This window comes from Terrapene carolina, unplaced genomic scaffold (assembly GCF_002925995.2).
Source record: "Terrapene carolina triunguis isolate 2854851 unplaced genomic scaffold, T_m_triunguis-2.0 Scaffold695, whole genome shotgun sequence".
Taxonomy (NCBI): Eukaryota; Metazoa; Chordata; order Testudines; family Emydidae; genus Terrapene; species Terrapene triunguis.
Window position 1 is genome coordinate 272,408 of NW_020665046.1, and position 19,455 is coordinate 291,862.

A 19,455-nucleotide genomic window follows, 5' to 3' on the forward strand; every position below is an offset into this window, starting at 1 on the left:
TAATATTTCAGCTACCGCATGACAAAAATTTGAAACTAGAATTTATTTTAGAAAAGCTCTAGACATAAAAACTTGACAACTAAATATGACGTCTATTCAGACTGAGAATTTCTATTACGTTATACTAATTCAAAAAGCAGAGAGAGCTGTAAAAGAAAACAACTGATCATTTAAAATTCCTGAATTATACCAGAAGTGCATGGACTACAACAGTATGAGTCTGCACAACTTACATATTTTAATTCTTGTTGATTGCCGAGCACAGAAATGTCAGACATTTATTTCTGTTTTAAGGCTACATGGAAACTAGTCTAAGTTTAATCAGTCATCTATGTGTTTAGTTTTGAGTTTCTGCTTTATTTTATACCTCAGAAATAAAAATACTATATTTATATTTTAAAAAACAAACAAACAACCCCCCCCCCCCCAAAAAAACTGCTCAAAATCAGAAATTCAGCTCTCAGCACCATCCAATATAATCACTTCCACTTAACAGTGAATTCTGTGCTGTTCGTTGAGTTCTGCGCTGTTCGTTGAGTTCTGCATACACTAGCCTTTGAGAAATCTCTCACCAATGCACTATCCATGGTGCAACTCCAGGGCACAGGCATTAATGATCGAGACCTGTGAAGAGCAGGTCTACATGACACTGAGTAAAATAATGGCAGCCACTGTTGCACTAGTACTTCTAATATTGCTAGCATTAGTGAAGCTGCACCAGTGGTAGGGGAGATGATCTCTGCAAGCCTAACACATACTAGGATTTGTAATGGAAGGTACTGGGGTGGGAGCACAGACAAGATAAAGGTTGAAGAAATTCTAAAATATATGAATCATAAAAAACCACACACACTTACTCTTAGCACTGAATTTGTTCTCTTTACGTGTTCTACCAGTTTTCTTCAGACAATTGTCACAGACAAAGCTGTAAAACAACAATTTTTTGCTGATAATTTAGTATAAACAGCCCCAGGTAGCTTAATCCATCATTAAAAACTTTTACTCTTAGTTGTAGTGTAGTCAGAAAAAAATGACTTGCATCCCAAACTACTGTCTCATCATTTAATATGGATTAGGAACAATTTAAGTATATCAAGTTCAGAAAATGTTAGATGCTTTAGAGTTGGTTTACTCATTCCACCAAATGAGTAACTAATATTGCACATTCATTTTATATTTCTTTTAATATTTATCCCCTACCATTATCCAACTTTCACAAACAGTAAGTAATCCATAAAGAGGAAACAATGTTTGTGGACAAGTTTCTCTCTACATATTTTAGCTTCAATAGGCAAAGGAGCTACTAACAACCAAATTAAAAATTCATTTACAGGTGGTTTGTCCCTTTATATGTGGTCCCTGAAAGAGGATTATTGTGTGTAAATCAACAGTTCAACAGGATCTACACAGTTAAGAGTTTCATTATAATTGCAGAAGAAAGGCTAAAACCCATCTAGGCTACTTACCCTGAAGGCCAAATAATATCATAATGTAGTACACAAATCTGGTGCATCTTCCGACCACATTCTTTGCAATCAACAAAGCTTGGAAGAAAATGAAAAAAAAAGGGACCTTAATTTCCTTAGAGGTAAAAAGTATGAAACTACAAAAACCAGGTCAATGCTTGTTAGGCAGGTAATTCTCCAGAGGGCTACCTTTCAACAATAAAACAAGATTGTGTGGCTGGGTATCAATTAAATATATTTACCTTGCTAGTAACCTCATTAAGCCAAATTTACAGACCAATGAAAAATACTTCCACACCAAAATGGAACTGGATATATTCATAGAATTTCAGGGTTTGAGGGGACCTCAGGAGATCATCTAGCCCACAAAGCAGGACCAACCCCAACCAAATATTCTGCCATTATATTTAAGATCTAAAAATGTGTATAATACATGTAAGTTAAAAAGGAATTGTCAAAATTTTGTGGGCCCAAAAGAGAATGAGAATGGTCCTTTGTCCAAACTCTTACTTTCTAGATGCTCTCCCTGGGTCCTACAAGTCATCCATATTTAAGCTGAATTTCCTATTGACTGCAGTAGGTAATTCTGCTTGCAAACAACAGGTATTCTATGACCTCCATCTATTTTAGTTTTCAACTAACTGTTGCAAACACAGGTTGAGTAAAGTTGCTCAAGCTTACTATCATCCTAACACCTAGTTCAGTGGTTCTCAAACTGTGGGTCAGGACCCCAAAGTGGGTTGCGACCCCATTTTAATGAAAAGTTCTATAAAAGTGCAAGATATTAAAGGCACATTTTCCCCCAAATATAATATGTTTAAAAGTTGCCATACAAAGGGCTAAGAACTCTATACAGAGATTTTGCTACCTATTTGGGTGGAGATGGGGAAGAGGATTGCTCTGGCTATATAATTTCCCGTTTCTGAAATGCTGGCCACAGAAGGAAGCTGTAATAACTACACAGTGATGGTCAGAAAGTCGGGTTAATTTTTTTTTAATAAAAAAATGACATAATACTTACGGCTCTGGATCTAGTGTATCATTTTTCTTCTTTTCAAACTGATCTTTTGAGATTGTTCTAAAGAGAAAGAGTTAACATGAAATTTTCCTATTGCCAGCATTACATCAGATGAAGCTAAGACCTTATTATGATTACTTGAATCGCAGCAAATGATTGAAATCTCAAGTCTGAAGAAGAAAGCACACGAGGGGAATTCACATTTTGTTTAGACAGAGCAATTCCACTCATTTTTATTTTAGCGTGTATTTTTTCCACAGTTAGCATAATTAGTTAATTGTGTATTAAGCTAAAAGCACTATGATTACTACGCAAATATATACAATGTAAGATCCAATACAAGATGCAAAAAAAACTAGAAAAATTGCAGTAAGTAAAGAAGCTCTCTCCAAAAATAGCTGGTCTTGACTGTAAGCCTTGTTGCACCTCACTTCAAGCCAGTCTGGCAGGCTGAAAACAAGCTATAGCATTCATTCATGAAATGAGTGCTTCAAGAAGGTAACAGATCAGGCTTTCCAGCAGTATTGCCCTGTTTCACTAGTACATGCAAATGATTAATGAATCATTAAAACTTGCTTTTTCTTTATACTTTTTAGGGTCTGCAGTCTCTGAAATCATTAGTACATGGGCAGCTATCTGGGAGTGTGGCAAATAGAAGAAATGAAGACAGGGGGAATACTGATAATCATCTGACACTAACAGTAAATCATCTGTACACATATAAACCTTCTCCTAGTAAGAAACTATGCACCTTCCCTTAGTTTACCCTAAAAGCAGTAAATGGTCAATTTCAGACAACCAAATCAAGACTGAAAATTCTTTTCCATTATTTTAAATGTAGCATTAAGAAGAATCATGATTACTTACGTTTGAGGCTGTGAAGGGTCATCACCCAGGGTAACATTCTCCCCCTGGATTTCAGTGAAACACTTCTCACAGAAGTGATACCTGTCAGCAAGAAGGCCATATTTGGGTGAACTGGTCCATCATATTACACAGCCACCCAAGCAACGGAGCCATCAATCAGAGCAGGGCAGATCACCACGACGAAAGGGGGGGCGTTGTTGGTTGATTGATGGGTCAGTGTGGACAATTAAAAGGAACAGAGGGAAGGGAAGGGCAGGATTAGAGAACAGGGAAGGGAACAAACAGCACAGACATAAGAGGTAAGATGCAAACACCAAGACAACACAGAGCAGAAAGCCAAGGCAAAGCACAGATTAGCATTCGGTCTCATTTTATACATTACAGGCCATCAGTACTAACAAATAATAGGTTGTCAATCAAATTCAAAATTTTGGAATTATTTATAAGTAGCTGTTAAGTGCTACATTTGTATATCCTTCAAATTTAAGAATTTGGATTTGATTTTCATTAGTTAGAGAAAATGCTGTATAATTTCAGGCGTAAGAATTACTGAGTTTCCTTGGAAAAGAACACCCTGTCAAAAAGCCTGAAAAATATTTTCACAGAGAGTAACAAAAAAAGGGAAGATATGCCAAAAGCATTCAGTGATGTATTAGTAAAACTGCAAAGGCAGAAATAATCCTAATGTTGAAAAATCTATAAAAATATTACAGATTCAAAAGTTATTTGGTTTATAAAATGAAATGTGACCAACTGCTCAGCTAACTGTATTTTAATACAAATGAAACCAAATCCATACTCTAGACAAACATTTAACAGAAATGCACTTATGGGTCAGAGTTTCCAGCCATTTATATATAAATATAAGTAATATATGTATATATGTGAACAATTTTTTATATATTGCACATACATACAATATATTTAAGTAGTACATTAAAGATCTGCAATGAAGCTTTGCAAATTGAATGTGAAGCAGGTTACAATTTTGGGTCACTAGACCAACTGTCAGCCAATCCGTGATACTCGGCAAAAACACTGCTGTGATTTAGTAAACCAAGTTGAGTAAATCAGAGATCTACTTAAAGATACAATCTGCATTTGAAAAAAAAAATCTAGTTACACAGATTTTTTTGGTATCAGATGAACTGGAACCAAAGTTGTCAGAATTGTAAAGAATACAAAAGAAAAAAAACACCTAAATGTTTGGAAAGGGTATGACTTAAAACATGAACAAAGTTAACAAATATAGGCCACGACCGTAAAAAGTAAAACTAGCCACACAGGATCAAAATAAAAAAAGCTGTATGAACGTTTAAGAGTGAGAAGAGAGTATAAGCAGCAATGGCAGCACAGTAAAATGCAGTTTTAATACTCAACACCAGATCTATAGGTAAGAGTGATGAGCATAAAAGGCATCAGAATAGGACGCAGAATGCCACACTGAACCAACAATGTATGGGATGGAAATAAATAGGGTTACTTGCCCCTTCATTCATTCAAATACCTCCCTTCCCCCACTACTGTAATCCAGGTGACAGCTTTCTGATGCTGTATTTTCATGGAGACAACAAAGTCAATTGCAGGCTCTTACTCAAATGTATTGAGTGGAACTTTCTTCTTATGACTGGCACTAACCATTATGCTACTAGTAAGATGTAAATTTTAAAGCATTTGTAAAACAACCCAAATTCAAACAAATTGAACTTAATTCCTCAGTGGTGCCCAATAAGCACTGGATGTAGCTGAGGAATGGAGCTGCAAAGGAGCCATTTGAAGGTCCCAAATCTTGGAGCCTACACTTTCTCCCAACCAGCTAACATGGGTTAAAACGGTAACTGCCTTGTCTTCACTAGGATTTTGTGTGCATCAGTTAACATGAATTACTTTAATACAAGTTAAAAATACGCCTTTTTTCTAAATGAAGGAGGGACTTTGGAGCTGCCAGAATGATGCAGAGGGGGCAAAAGATCTAACTTGTTACCTTTTGATTGCAGGGGATTAAGATAGACAATAGACATTTTTAAATTAAGCAGATGAGCATTTTGGCCGAGAGCACTAATTGCACATACCCTACTTCTACGAACTTTGTTTTTGAATTCTGCCTATTTCTGACACTTGGGCCAGAATAAATACTGGTGTGTGTGAGTGTACATATTAATATTTTCTCAGATACAGCAAACTCCCTTCTTTTCTTTATAGTAAGACTGCTCATTTTCAAGTCAAATTGAACACCCAGGCCAAATACGTACTGCTATAACTAGAAAAATCAATGGTCATGGCCCCACTGAATTTTTTTGCATTCAAATAGTTTTGGAAATTGTTAATTCCGATACACTTTCAGATTAAGTTTATAGTCTTTGAAAACACTTATGAGACTGAGCAATAAGTAACCACGATGGAACCCTAGACTGCATGTTACTTAAATCAAATAGTGAAGGCAATAAAATTTACATATTTTACTGATCCAATTAGTCTCTCCGGCTAGTCAATCCATTATTCATACTGTGACCATTACAGATTCTATTTTGCAAGATGCTGAGCACTCCTACCCTAATCTAGCAAAGCACTTATGCATTTGCATGAAGATAAGCACATTCTGCAGTGTTTTGCTGGATCAGGACCAGAGCTCACAGCCTCCTGCAGAGTTAACTACTCACAGGGATTGAGTCCCACGAAATAATTAAAATGAGAAAACAAAAAACTGAAATACAATGATACCTAAAGGCTCTGAAGGGCTATACAATCAGATCGCCCAGATGATACTCTATTTATAGATACATTATTATGAATACAGAATTGCATAGAAGAAATGAGACTTGCCTGTAGCTTTCAGAGTTTTCTATAACAATTTTGCATGCATGCAGTCAATATTATAAGATTAAAATCTACAGCAAGAACACAATACTGTGGTTACTCCAGTCATACAAAAACAAGCAATGTGGTTCTTGTAACACACTGAAAATGAAAAGCTTTTCAAATGCAGACTGTTTAGATAACTGTGAAGCCCTCTTATTAAAGATAGCACTATATTTCAGTGGCTCAAATCAAGGAAAGGTTCAAACATCTTTGCATACACATCACTAATGGTTCAAAGTTCCAGACTGAAATTAGATAATTTTCCTTCATATATACCTTAAGTAAATAACTGCACATTAGAATTGATCATGTATATAATATCAACAGTTTCAAATCTGTACTCAAATATTAAGCATATTTTCCAGAACAATTAATATATTTCCTTTAGTTTAAAACTCAGGTTTGAACTAACTAGATGAAGACCAAATTCTCCTATTGATTTATTACTTTTTAGCCATTATTTAACTGAAATGCCTGAGTTCCACAATGCCTGAGCATTCTTTGTCAGGATTTAGTTAATCTGTGATATGCTGGCTTCAGATAACACTGTTATACAATCCCCAGTAACGATATCTACTACACAATTTGAAAAACAAGGATATTTAGCCTATTGCTGATTTGCTAGAAACATACAATTTGTTTCATGCTAATTTACTATTTGGTTGGGGAAAAGCTAGGATTTTGGTAAGGGAATTATACAAGGAAATTGTTACTGTGAATAAGCGCAGTAGAGTATAGGCTTTCCATGACTTGGCACATACTTGTATTCTGTTAGGAAAAGAAACTAACTTAGGGTTACCATTTTTTAAAATAACAAAAAGAGGACACTCCAAGGGCCCCGCCCCAACTCCGCCCCCTTCCCCGCCCCGGCCCCACCCAACCCCGCCCCTTCCCAAAGTCCCCACCCCAACTCCGCCCCCTCCCCATGAACGCTCCACCCCCCTGCTCCTCCCCCTCCCCTGCTTCCCGCGAATCAAATGTTCGCGGGAAGCCTGAAACAAGGAGGCAGGCAGCAGGTAAGCTGGGGCAGGGGGAGGCGCGAGGAGGCGTGGCCCAGTCCGGCCCCCTGGCCAAGCATCTCGGGCCCTGGGGCGCTAGCCCCAGTTCCAGCTGAGCGCGCCAGCCCCGGCCCCGGCGGTTCCAGCTCGGCTCGGGCCCCGGGGCACCGGTGGCTCGGCTCAGGCCCTGGGGCGCCGGCCCCTGTTCTGGCGGAGCATGCCAGCCCTGGCCCGCCCCAGCCCTGGCGGTTCCAGCTTGGCTCAGGCCCCGGGGCACCGGCCCCAGCCGAGCGGCTCCGGCAGCTCCGGCCCCGGTTCTGGCGGAGCACGCTAGCTCTGGCCCGCCCCGCCCCCAGGGCACCGGCCCTGGTTCCGGCCGAGCGCGCTGGCCCCGGCCGAGCGGCTCTGGCTCGGCTCGGGCACCGGCCCCAGCCGAGCGGCTCCGGCCCCGGGGCACCGGCTGAGTGGCTCCGGCCCTGCAACTCCAGCTCGGATCGGGCCCCGGGGCACCGGCCCGTCCGGCACCAGCCCCAGCGGCACTGGCCTGTCCGGCACCGGTCCCAGCGGCTCCGGCTCCGGCCCCAGCGCTGATCCAAGCCCCACGACCCCTCCCTATTTTCCCGGACATGTCCGGCTTTTTGGAATTTCCCCCCGGACGGGGATTTGATGACCAAAAAGCCAGACATGTCCAGGAAAATCCGGACGTATGGTAACCCTAAACTAACTGAACTGCTGTTCATTCAACCAGAACACAGTGCCCAGTGGACTGGGACTCTGCAGATCTGGGTTCAACACCCTGCTCTGTTACACGACAATTAGACACCTGCAGCTGGCCTGTGCCAACTGACTAGGGCTTGTGGGGCTCAGTTTACGGAGCTATTTAACTGCAGTGTAGACTTCCAGACTCCAGGACTCTGTAAGGTGGGAGGGTCCCAGAGCTCGGGCTGCAGCCCAAACTCCGGGAGCCCAAGTCAGCGGGCACAGACCAGCCTCAGGTTTTTATTTGCAGTGTAGACATACCCTGACCTACTGTGTGACTCTAGACAAGTCACATTCCCTCCCTGTGTCTGTTTCCCCTCCACCTTGTCTTTTTTGTCTATTTAGATTGGAACTTCTTTGGAGGAAAGACTGTCTCTCACTATCCATCTGTTTAATTACTAGTGAAATGAGACTGCACTATACTTCTTAGTCAACAAATAAAATCTTGCCCCTCCCCCCCATTAAAGTATTATATATCCATGCTCTATCAATCCCATACATCAGGCATGCTAACAACTGAATTTGCATTTAAAAGAACAATCCTAGTCATCTATCACCTCTTGAAAAAAAGAAGCTGTCTGATCAGTTTGAAATTCTTATCTCAAGATCTTGTATTTACAAATGAGTTCTCTCCTCTCTTAGCAATTGTGGGGAAAAACACACACTTTTTACATGTGTGTGTGTCAGTGCAAAACACCACCTGTTGAGCTGCATGCCTTACAGTACTTTTATATGTTTTTAAAATTTAGAAATAAAGTCAGAAGAAACAAATCCACATGACCTATCTACAAGGAAAGTCTTCAGGTAAAGTTGCTACACATTAATGATGACTGAACATCATAGGATCAGTAAGGCCCAATCCATAATCTAAGAAGCTACTTCCCTGTTTTACTAAATTAAAGCATCTGTGAACAGCTCCATCACCATCGTAAATCCATGACATCTGAACCAAAGAACTCTTTTATCCCTTATAAGTGTTTCAGACACAATCCATTTTTGTTAAAAAAGTCAAAGTATTTAGTAATAAACTAGTGAAACATTACTACCGCACACATTTATAATGTGTCCATCATGGAAGGATCTTGTATAATAATATCACCATCAGATACACCTGAGACATCATATAAATGACTAATACATAGAATGCCTCATAAAAAGGTGCCACATTATCCACTCCTCCCTAAGAGTCACATGTCTACACAATGAAAAATCAACTGTATTGCAGAACCAGGTTACTACATGAAAATGGCAGACAGTTAAATATGGTTTGGTGTTTTGAGTATATTCCTAATTGTGCTACAGCCTTGCAAAATACGAGACAGTAACGCAATTTAGGAATAAAGATAAAATGTGGTTTTGCCCCATCTAGTCTAAGACTGAACTGCTTCATCTGTGTTGGATGCTACAGTTTTGTAAAGTGCCAACATGATTTTCTTAGTGCAGAGAGGGGTCTAACTGAGAGATCAAATTTAAAAGTGGTGATGGTCAATGTTTACTTCATAACTTAAGTTAAAAGGCAATCTGCAGTACACCTCCAAGTTGGCATGGTTCAGGCTTTGTCAAATCTCTGACAAGAAAAAGTTTCACACTATAACCTGAAAAATGTCTCCTCCTATAGTTTTTTAGAGCCACAGCTAATTTACATTTAGTAGCCTTTTTTAAAAGAAGCTAAAAGCTAACTTTTCCTTTCTTCTTTTAACGGATGTTACTCACTGCAGCACTGATGAATTAAAGTACACTAAATAGAAGCTGCACTCAATTGCTATAGATGCATTTTCTAAGAGTGGGGGGAGATAAAAATATCAAAAATGATAGAGCTGTGTCATTTTGATGTTTAAATTAATTCCAAACATTGTTTAATAAAATAGAACACCAACATGGATGGAATCATATATTCTTCCCTATATTAACCAGAGGACTATATTTTAAATTGTAACTTTATTTTTCCTCCCAGCTCCTCGTGACATCCTGGGTGTTATTATGGAAGTCAAACTTATAATGATCTCTCAAAGAAAACCTTTTACATTACATTTGCACAGTTACTATGAATATGCAATACAACAGCCTCAATTTTGTTAAGATTACAAAGACTTCTTCATGAAACTGAGTTGAATTAAGAAGTTTCGTTTTACTAACAAGTTCTCCAGGTTCTAATTTTGTGCACCAACATATTAAAAATACCCAGATACAAATTAATTGGAGTGATCCACAAAGTCATTTTCTTTCCAACATAAACCTTTAAGTTGATATCTCTCAGACAGTGATCTGAAGATACGTCTGCACATTTTTATTCAGAACTCTCTCAAGGCAAAAGATATGTTCTCCTAAATTGCCTTTTTTCCCCCCCTCCCTAAGTCATGCTGAAAATTTCATGGAAACATACAAACAACTTTAGTTAAGTGGTGCCGTGTAGAGTCTATATACTGACAAGCATATAAATACCATGTACTATAAGCTGCCATGTAAAAAACCAAAGGGTTTATCTGCAAGAGGGCTGCACACAGAAGGACAATCAATAGGCTTATTTTCTGCTGATTTAGTAGAGAAAAAGGAAATGAGACGTTAATCATCATTCTGCTTAATATGTGCTAGGCTACAAAAAGACAAACTTGTCTTGTCACTCACTGGATCTCGTTTCCTCAGCTAATGCAGGAATTTTGGACTTACCTATTCTGGTAACTGTAATAGGCAGCATCACGGGGAATAGTACACAGCTGCTTCCCGTAGCAGCACAAGGTCTGCGGAGAAAACTCATACTGCAAAACAAAGGCGAAAAAACTTTAAAATGTGATTTTACATTGTGAATATGCAACATAGTGAACATGCTATAAAAGTATATTGTAATATACTGAGACGTGTTTATTAGATTCAAGTGGATATGGATTGACGTGGATAGATCCTTAGCTGGAATAAAACAGCTCAGCTTCCTTGACTTCAATGGAGCCAAAATGGCTTACTCCAGCTCAGGATCTGATCCTGTATCTGCATAAGAAGGTGCAAGATATGTGGGATTGTGTATAATAGCAAAATATTTCAACACTTCATACTGAAAATGATATCACCACCAGTGATAGAAATTTGGCTAGAATCCTTTAGATATTTTCCACTTCCTTACTATGTTGACATAATAGTCTAATTTTTACTAGCCATTCCAACTAGTAGTTTAATTTTATTCAAAATAAATATCTAAAAGAGATTTTTTTTTTTTAACCTTCTTTGTCAAACTACTTAGTTTTTCACAATAATAAACTTAAAAAATATACCTTGCGTCCACAACAGTATCCAAGTGACTGCATGACAGGGTCAATCTCTTGTTCAAAGACCTCTGCGAGTTTAGTGCAAAACTTATAGACCCTGGAAGTCTTGCGATTGTAAAGCCAGGCATTGTTAAACATTAGCCAAACGTCATCCACATACTGCCACGGCTCTTGGTATTGCCCAGTATCCAATTTACGTTTAATGGTGGAAAGGTCCATAGGATTCTTCACAATGTCAAAGTAGTCCTTCAAAATACAAGAAATATCATCCATTATTTTAAGATGCACTTCTAGTTCCTACTATTTTGAACACATCCAAAAGGATTAAATGTCTCCACGAATATGTGCAAAATTGTTTATTTTGAGGCTTACCTGGAGTTTAAATGGGGTTTGGGCCTTGAGCAGAATGACCCCCTACATAGAGATGAACTGAACCCACCATAATGGACAATGGGTAAAATTTTTAAAATTGCCCAAATGACTTAGCATCCAAAGTTTCACTGTAAGACAATAGGACTTGGCTCTTAAGTTACTTAGGTGCTTTTGAAAATTTTATCCATGGTCTATAACACTTCTATTGCTCCTTTCAAATGTCTTCACTTGAGTCTTTAAAATTGGAATCCATAGGCCAAGTTAAAGGATGCTTTAAGGAGTTCAAAACAGATCGAGTTTGAGAAAACTGCTGTGCTTGTTTTGTTAAAGTTGTTCAAACTTTTAATAGATCTCAAAGGAACTTCGAATTTTGGGAAACAGAGATTTAAAAACAAAAATATAAATACCAAGATCCAAAGATCACTAAGTCACCAAGTTTCACGGACATAAAAAGCTCAAACTACACTATGGACAAATTCACAAGTCAAGTTCTGTGATGGGTGCTCGACCTAGCTATATTTGAAAGTTATTCTTCTAGTCTTGAACTGATGGGAACCTGCACGCTCTCAACGCGCTGTTTAGTTTCCACCACAGAACCTAAGGCAGCAGATGATCACATTTTTCCTGTGTTGGTCTACTGTGCAGAACTTGCTCCCCCATGAAATACCCTCATCCCGGCTCCACTTAAACAAAAAACAGAACATTTTGAAGCTTCATCCACCCACATTCAAAGGTGTTTGTTGAATGATCACTATTGACCCCTATACTTATTACCTCCTCTTTCAAGCATGGCCCCTTCACTTGTTTCTGTGTGGTTGTACTTTAAGAATCTGATCTTTTATTATATTGCATTAGTTCTTATTTTGTTGTAAGGCACTCTGCAAAGTGTGTAGAGTTATCAGAGGGTGCGGAGAAAGTATGTTATTAAAAATCATCATTAGCCTTGTCACAACTTGGCTACATTCCAGATGGCCATCCGATGAGGCCATCATCTACTTAGGCTATGTTTACACTTTAACTGCTACAGGAGCATAACTGCACTGGTGTAACACTTCATTGTAGACTCTCACTGGAGCAACGAGATGGCTCTCCCATCGCTGCAGCTATGCCACTTACCCGAGAGACAGTAGCTAGGTCAACAGAAGAATTATTCTGTCAACCTAGCACTGTCTAGAACAGTGGTTAGGTCAGCTTAACTACGTTGCTCAGGGTCTGGATTTTTCACACCACCAAGTGGCATAGCTGTGTCAACCTAACTTTTTAGTGTAGATCTGGCCTCACTCTATAGTATTGGAGGGATGCAAAAATGCAGCTTTTGAGACACGATTTTATGCTACAGTCTTATTCGGTGACTATAAAACACCCAAAATCTTATTGTGCTATAAAATCTGAATACATTCCTAGAATTACTCCGCTATAACTTTCATTTTCCTAGATCCAAATGATGACTGAAGGTCTTCAGAAGAAAAAATAATCAGTGTTTAAAACAGATACCGTACATGGGATAATTTAGTTTAAGGAAAGGAAAAGTTAGGTTACTCACCCTGTGCAGAACTATAGTTCTTTGAGATGTGTGTGATGGGTGCTCTGCTTCAGGTGCGCATGCACCTCCTGATCCATTGATCAGAGATTTAGCAGTGTCTGTCCAGCCTGCACATGCACACTACACAACCGTGGGCCACACACAGAGTACACAGGGCTGCATAGGCAAACGGCCCTCTGTTCCTTCTCTATCCAAATGTTCAACAAAGAACAGTCCGAAGCAGAGGGGATGGAGGGTGGGTAGTGGAGCACCGATAGGGGGACACACCTCAAAGAACCACAGTTACTCCACAGGGTAACCAACATGTTCTTCTTCGAGCATTCTTCCTATGGATTCTCCACTTAATCTCAACTATACATACAAAATGATGGGGTCTAAATTAGCTGTTACCCCTCAAGAAAGAGATCTTGGAGTCTTTGTGGATAGTTCTCTGAAAACATCCACTCAATGTGCAGTGGCAGTCAAAATAGCTAACAATGTTAGGAACCATTAGGAAAAGAATACGAAGACAGAAAATATCATAATGCCACAATAGAAATTCATGGTATGCCCACACTTTGAATAGCGTATGGAGTTCTGGTCGCCCCATCTCAAAAAAGATATGTCAACCAAAAAAGTCTAACTTCATCTGGCTTTTTTCATAGGGGGTAGATCTCGAGTAATGCTGTTTGCCCACTTATTTACAGTATTCACCACCAGGGAATTAGGTGTAGGGTCCAAAAACAAAAATTCTGGCTCTCTAGGAGCAACATTGTATTTCTTACCCACCAAATTACAAGTTGTTGGGATAGTGGCAAGAGTGTGTGTCACAGTCTTTGTTGGATCCAGGAGCGCTTAATTAATGGATAGTCCAGCAGCTTGTGTTGCGAGTCTTTGACCTCAAGAGGTATCTGAAGGGTGTCAGCCACCCTCTTTCACAAGGTCCCTGAATTGTTCAAAATTGTTGGCTATTAGTGGTGGTGGAGACAGGACTGCCTTGGCCAGATAGGAGGATAAAATAGGAGTTTATGGGCAGCCTCCTTTATCAGCCCTAGTCTCCTGTTCTTTAAATGTCTACTAAACCCCCAACTTGAGAAGAAGGAACTGTGCAACCCTACTCCCCGCCCCCAGTGCAACAGTGCCAGAGGTCTGGCAAATTGCTGCTGACACAACCCAAGCTGTTGGCTCCAGTACAGTAACTGGGGGGCCCCATACCAGAGAGTAGATGGTGCCCAGGACTAATCCCACCTTCCCTGTCATGGATGAGGATACAGGTTCCTGTATGGATGTTGAGTGGAACACTACACTGATAGGGGAGACGGACAATTCTCCTCAATCTCCTTCAATGGTGGGGCATCAGCAGAAAAAGGTGGAGAGCCTTGTGGTACTGGGAAACAATGTTAATCTGGAGACTGGGATCTTGGTACCAAGTTGTTTGGCACCCAGAAGTAGTGGAGACTCCGGCTTATCTAAAAGAGACAAGTCCCTGGAGTAAATGCCTGTGGTACTGAGTGGATCAATACTGTGCAATAGCTGAGGTGGATGGTACTGTCGATTTGGAACACGTTGGTGCCGAGGCTGAAAGTGTCTGGTGCTTTCATTAGTCCAGTACTGATGAAATGGTAAGTCTGACAGACACTGCCATTCTAAAGGAGTGTGCATCCTAGACTTCACCTCCCTGTCCTTCACAGATGGTACTGGCGGCCTGTCAGAGCCATGCTTCTCCAAAGTGCTGTAGGATCTCCCGGCCCCACCAGTACTGGAAGAAGAACCTTTTGCCTCCGCAGTACCAAGCCAAGAGGTCAAGGCCTCCAGCACCACAGACTTAGCATGCAATTGGGGCCTTTGGGAGCTGGCTCCTTGTGGTGGGAGACTGAGCTTCTGTTCTTTGGAGCTTTCCCTGAGTCCTCCAGAGTCTTCCCCTTCTTAGGGGAGACCTGGGCTGAGGTTGGAGGGGCACTGGAGCTGTCTGGAAACAGACGTACTAGGGGAGGGGGGAATGTGTCCCCTGACATGACTTGATAGCAGGTGGAAGGGAGGGAATGCTCCATCATCAGAAGTCTCAGTTTGGTCTCTCAATTCTTCCATACTCTACATTTGAGAGCTAAGCAAAAGTTACACTTTTGCTAGATACGGAACTCTCCCAAGCAGCAGAGATGCACTAACAGTGACCGTTGCTGACTGGGATAGCCTCCTGACAAGAGAGGTAGTGTTTGAAAAAGGGAGAGGAAAAAGTCAATCTTCTCATTATCATCTAACCAATTCTATACTAAAGCAAGTAACTAATCAGAAACACTAAACTTACTAAAAGAACAACTGTAGAACACGCTGAAGAATGGACGAGGCAGACATGCTAGAGCTCCATCTCAGGTCAAGGCAGCGAAGAAGGAACTGAGGATGGTTCACCTGTGCAGCCCTATATATCCTCGATAGGTGGCCCAAGGTTGTATAGAGCGCAGGTGGGGGCCAAACAGACACTGCTAACGGAACGTCTCCAATGAAGGGGCTTGAGAAGCCCATGTGCACCTAAAGTGGAGCACCCATATGGTCACTACTCGAAGAAGAGCAACTTGTACATTTTGGTTCCCATGGAAATTCAGACATTCATTCTTAACTCCTAACTAGAACTCAAGGAGAGAAAACTTTAAGGGCACACAGCTGATGTTCCCATGACCATAGACAACTTGAACAAGCACAAAGATATTAGGCAAATGAGTTTACAAAAATAAGAATTATGAGATATCATACATGCATATACCACGAAGGCTTTTAATGCTAACTCACTGGAATCCCTAGGAGCTGAGGATCCACAGGCTGTCTGAAAGGAAGGGACTCTGGGTCCTGCCGGTACAATGCTTCAAGGGTAGGCATGAGGGCCTGGCGCAGCTCTTCAGGTTTAAAGACTGTTTTAAAAGAAACAAAAACCCCAAACACAGTTAAAATACAAAGAAAAGAATTTCCCTCAGATATTAAAACTGCTCTATTCTATATACTTTAAGACAGAATTTTGTCATTATCAAATAATTTCTCATCTCCAAACAAATAGGTTCGTTATTCCTAATGTGTTTTTTTCATTCTGCTGTGCAGATCGGAGGCAGAACTAGACCTGAATCACCAGGACACTTTGGCTTTGCCTTTCTTGAAACCTTGCCAGAGAGTATTTCCAGAATTTCAACATATTTATTAACTTCATGACTGCAGATTAACAATCCTACCCTGTTAAAGGTATCTTTCTACTGGGCAGAGAGGGAAATTTGGCCATAACTGATTAACAAAACAATAACTTTAATGAGGGATGGAATAGAGCACCTGGCTAGTCAAAGAAAAGATAATCAGTTAAGAACAATTCCCCTCCGCCCCCCAAATACGGCCATGTCTGTTACCCCTACTGAGATTTTTAAAGCAAAGAAAACTGCAGGGAGGGACTAAAATCTGCAGAAATCTGTATGTCCAAGTTCTATTGTCTATAATATGGACCAATGACCAGATAGCTTGATAAGTGGCATAAGAAATTTCTGATCAGGATTTAGTAACAGTATCAGTATTCCAAAATCAGTTACACTTTCCTGAAACACAGTTTCAGCCACCCAGTAACAGATGATTCTGATGCCTTGTTTTGCTCTCAGCAGTGGATTGACAGGACAAGAAAGGAGATTTTCTGAAAAACCTTGAAGTAATTATGGAGTGCTCTTTGCACATCCAAAATATATCAGACTTATTATTTTGGATGAACATAGCCTTGACAAAAAGGAGGAGGGAGGGAAGACTTCCTCCTGAGAGCAGTGGAAAAATGCGCATTAAACTTAGGAATGAATGTTGGGTGTAGGAAAACCACCACACAGTTTAAAAATCTGCGATGCTGAGAGGATGAAGACTTTTGGTGAAGATGTCCAAGACGAAGTTTTGTTAAGGCATTCAAATCCAGGTGGAGAGTTTGGGGGATTACTCCGTATAGCCTTCTACGGCTTATTAATGGTTTTTGTCCTCAGAAATTGCCTGACGTGGAGAGGAGATTAGTCGGTTTGTCCACACCCAAAATATTTGATATTGTCAAAGTATGCCAGCACAGAGTGCTGGCCTTCAGACCTAGAGACAAGGAGCTTGACATTACTGTAATTTATACTGCAAAGTGGCATCAAGTGCTGTCATTGTGATTTAATAGACCTTGACCCCATCTTGACACTGGTATTGATGACTAAACACAATGTAGGGAAACAGAGAATTGGGCCCAAGCTATCCTGTAGGAAATTTGGAATTTGGCCTTGGTATGCTTGGCTCTGCACCACGCACTGAATTTCCCCTATAATCTGTTATGCCAGAATATAAACTCTTTGGGACAGGGAATCATTCTTTCTGCATTTTTGTACACTGCCTAGCACAATGGGTGAGCACCACCTGAAACCAAATTAAAACAAATCCAAATTTGTAGATTTCTTTCTCGAGAGTTGGAATGTGTTTATAACCACAGACTCGAGTAACTATTTTTTTAATTGCTTCTTCTTAATATCCAAGTGGATTAATGGGGCCCAGATTCTGGGTGGTAAAAGGAACCTTAAGTAAATGTCTCTCTCCTGGAGGACTGTGAAGAAAAGAAGCAGAGGTAGAAGGGAGGATTATTTGAGGTGAAATCTGCATAACATGGCCACTAAGGTCAGAGAGGTGCCACTAATAAAATGGAGGATTTTCTCAGTCAGATCTCATCTGTTCTGAAGATCAGAGATGCTGAAGGACAGATAGGAGCTGTTTTAGATAGGCTTTGGAGACAGCGTCTAAGGCAAGCATGTCTGGAAAAGAACAGCATGCTTTTAGTATTTTGTTTGGATGTAAAAAGTTCCAACTACTGCCATTCTTGACTAGTAGAGACTCCATTCCATGGATTCATCCACTTCCTGCTCAGCCAGCTGAACACAGGATGAACTCCCTCTAGGTATTAAGAATTCCTTTATTCTTGCGAAAGGATTTGTAATCCCTACCTTGTTGCTTTGGAGAGGGAAACGATTTCTTTACTGATAACTTTGACAAGAAACTTCCAGAAAAGCTTTCCCCAAGAATATTTGGAACCTGACACGAGATGTTTAACTTGTAAATCTGTTTTTCGTTATCTTAACTAATGGTGCCTTCTGCCCATTGCAACTGTCTTCAGAAGTGAAATGAATCCAGAAAGAAGTCTTAAATAACTGCTGCTGTTGAAGAAATCTCTGAAACACTGATTTAAGTTCCCTGGATTGTTTTTGGCACTTCCTCCTGGAAACTGTCAGCCAAGGCAAAAATAATTCATGCAAAGCAGGTGGAAGCTACAAGACAGTTGGGATGCAGCCAGCACCTTGCAGACCTCATGGAGCGTTGATTCCAGTCTCCTAGTCATGAGTATCATATGCAGGAATTCTCCTTCCGAAGGGATCCACGTTCTCTTGAGAACTTTTGAGATTGCTTAGAAAGCCTTTTATTAAGAAACTCCCACTTACATTTTGTGGCATTCTCCAAGAAGGAACGAAATGGGATGCGGAATTTCTTTTTAGAGGAAAAGAGAAAGTTCCTCCTACTGGCTGTGCAGTCTTGGTGATGTGGCTTGGATACTTTGGAATTTAATGGTTCTGGATTATTTCATTTAATAGATTTTAAGGCCAAAAGAGATCACTATAATAATCTAGCCTGAACTTCTGCATAACAGGACATAGAATTTCCTGGACATTGAGCCCACTAACCTGTAGCTAAGCTAGAGTACATCATTTAGAAAAATATCCAGTCTTTAAAAGACTAAAAGAGATGGAGAATTTACCATATCCCTTGCTATGCTGTTTTAATGTTTAATTACCCTCTCTGTTAAAATCTACATCTTATTTTCAGTCTGAATGTTTGTTTTTTTTTTTTTTTTTAAACACACCTCAGCTTACAGACACTGGATCTTGTTATGCCTTTCCCCCAAAAATATATAGGTAACTGATCATTTCACAATTTAGCCTTCAAAGTTTTAGGAGGAAAAAACCTCTTTAGTTTCATCTTCAGAACCCTCGGCCTCTTAAGGTATGAAAAATAGGGTGAAGAATGCTTGTGGGCAGGGGATTTCTTCTTTTCTTCCTATGCTGTTCAGATTCCTTCAGAGGGGAAAAAAATTCCTTTTATAGGGCTTTTCTTTTTGAGAAACAATTCTCTGGGTTTTCCTTTTCAGGAAAGAAGTCCTGTGAATATGGGAAAGACGAACAGAAGCTAGCATTAAACCACCACATATCCCATTTTGTCTTGGTGTGATGGCTGAAAGAAACACGACCTTTGCCTATACCATCATCATCATCATCAATTATCTGTTAAGTACCAACATTATACCGTAAATTGGTTT

The 19,455-nt window shown here is 40.1% G+C and overlaps 1 protein-coding gene across 3 annotated transcripts in view; it reads right to left on the minus strand.

Moving 5' to 3' along the window:
• Positions 1 to 19,455, minus strand: part of CREBBP (CREB binding protein) — a 185,104-nt gene that overhangs the window by 28,293 nt on the left and 137,356 nt on the right. For all 3 annotated transcript variants that reach the window (XM_024215113.3, XM_024215114.3, XM_024215112.3), the window contains exons 17-23: positions 15,903 to 16,021; positions 11,231 to 11,470; positions 10,635 to 10,723; positions 3,352 to 3,432; positions 2,488 to 2,544; positions 1,467 to 1,544; positions 858 to 925 (exon numbers count right to left, since the gene is read on the minus strand). In XM_024215113.3, coding sequence (XP_024070881.2) covers positions 858 to 925; positions 1,467 to 1,544; positions 2,488 to 2,544; positions 3,352 to 3,432; positions 10,635 to 10,723; positions 11,231 to 11,470; positions 15,903 to 16,021 — 732 coding nt within the window. The remainder of the gene's footprint in view (positions 1 to 857; positions 926 to 1,466; positions 1,545 to 2,487; positions 2,545 to 3,351; positions 3,433 to 10,634; positions 10,724 to 11,230; positions 11,471 to 15,902; positions 16,022 to 19,455) is intronic.